Genomic DNA, 1,478 nt, shown 5'->3' on the forward strand with positions numbered 1-1,478 from the left:
CGTGAGTTAGCTCCGGTGTTAGCTGCTGCTGCTAATCGTGAGTTAGCTCCGGTGTTAGCTGCTGCTGCTGCTGCTAACCGTGAGTTAGCTCCGGTGTTAGCTGCTGCTGCTGCTAACTGTGAGTTAGCTCCGGTGTTAGCTGCTGCTAACTCAGTGTTTTAATGACACCGCTGCGGCTGGTTGCAGACAGACTGACAGGTGAGACCAGGTGACTCGAGGTTGTGTGAACGGTACCTTCTTCAGCTCCAGGTCCACGGGCGCAGCCATCTTCGCAGGAGAACCACTGACACACACTGCGCATGTGCGGGGACTACCTTCTTCTTCGTCTTCTACTTGTTCGAGCAGCTGACTTTTGTCTCTACCTCTTTAATAATAATGATAACGACAGTAGTGTGAACAATTATATGACTGCTGACATTAAAGTTGCCCCTGGCCAGGGCAGGCTGCGGTCTCACCAGATGGGGGCAGTTATGTCTGTCTTGGTAAACAGCGACAGAGTGACACATCTTTGTTTGAACAGTAGAAAGCGGAGCGGAGTGAGACATCCGCCGGCGCTGTTTGATAAAATATATTCCGGAAACGGAAGTGTGTCAGCGCGCGCCATTTAATTTTAGAAGCGGATCCCGCGCTGATCAGTCAGTTTTGTGCGCGCGGACAGTAAACAAACGGCGATCAATCGCTGATCACGCGCTCGGCAGAAGTTCGAAAGTCGTGATCGGTTCCGTGAAACATGGCGACCCCTCCGAAGAGGCCGTGCTCCGGGCCCCGCAGCCCGCCGCTGGACGGCAGCTTCTCCCGCCGCCTCAAGAAGATCTCCATCGAGGGAAACATCGGTGAGTTCCGCCGCCGAACCGTCCGGAGCTCCGGGCTCCGCTGGACCGGCCAGCAGGCTCCCTGAGGCGGATCACTGCCGCCACCGGGACCGGGACCGGCACCCCGGCGCTGTGTCATCCGCCATCCCGCCTTCACAGAGCGGCTGGCGCCGAAACAAAGAGCTGATCAGCCGCTCATCGATAATCAATAACCTGTGTTTGTACTGTGATGGACTACAGAAGGAAGTTTATAGGACAAGAATAGTTTGTTCGTTTTTTGTCTTTATTATCAGATATCAGGGAGTTTACAGAGAAGTCAAAGGATGGGTCGCACATAGAGGCAACCACACACACACACCCACACACACACACACACACACACACACCCACACACATAAAGGCCTTTGTATACAAGCTCATGCTCAGCTCCCTGGTTACGGTTAGGGTCAGAGTCAGGTTCTGTTCTGTTCTGGAAGTAAAGTACAGAGAACAACAACACTGTGTGTGTGTGTGTGTGTGTGTGTGTGTGTGTGTTCCAGCTGCAGGAAAGTCGACTTTTGTTCGCCTCCTTCAAGCAGCGTCAGACGACTGGGAGGTGATCCCTGAGCCCATCGCCAAATGGTGCAACATCCAGAATGACAGCGATGATGTTTACCAGGTGAACAC

General features: G+C 53.5%; 1 protein-coding gene and 1 long non-coding RNA gene across 2 annotated transcripts in view; one reads left to right on the forward strand and one right to left on the reverse strand.

Moving 5' to 3' along the window:
• Nucleotides 1-6: 6 nt before the first annotated feature.
• Nucleotides 7-1,478, reverse strand: part of LOC103373996 (uncharacterized) — a 22,343-nt gene continuing 20,871 nt past the window's right edge. The window contains exon 3 of the long non-coding RNA XR_521104.1: nt 7-293. This is a non-coding gene — a long non-coding RNA (uncharacterized LOC103373996). The remainder of the gene's footprint in view (nt 294-1,478) is intronic.
• Nucleotides 615-1,478, forward strand: part of LOC103373995 (deoxycytidine kinase-like) — a 15,027-nt gene continuing 14,163 nt past the window's right edge. The window contains exons 1-2 of the mRNA XM_008304007.1: nt 615-833; nt 1,352-1,470. Of these exons, the coding sequence (XP_008302229.1) occupies nt 731-833; nt 1,352-1,470 (222 nt within the window). The 5' untranslated portion in view covers nt 615-730. The remainder of the gene's footprint in view (nt 834-1,351; nt 1,471-1,478) is intronic.

This window comes from Stegastes partitus, unplaced genomic scaffold, assembly GCF_000690725.1.
Source record: "Stegastes partitus isolate 25-593 unplaced genomic scaffold, Stegastes_partitus-1.0.2 Scaffold2114, whole genome shotgun sequence".
NCBI classification, from domain to species: domain Eukaryota; kingdom Metazoa; phylum Chordata; class Actinopteri; family Pomacentridae; genus Stegastes; species Stegastes partitus.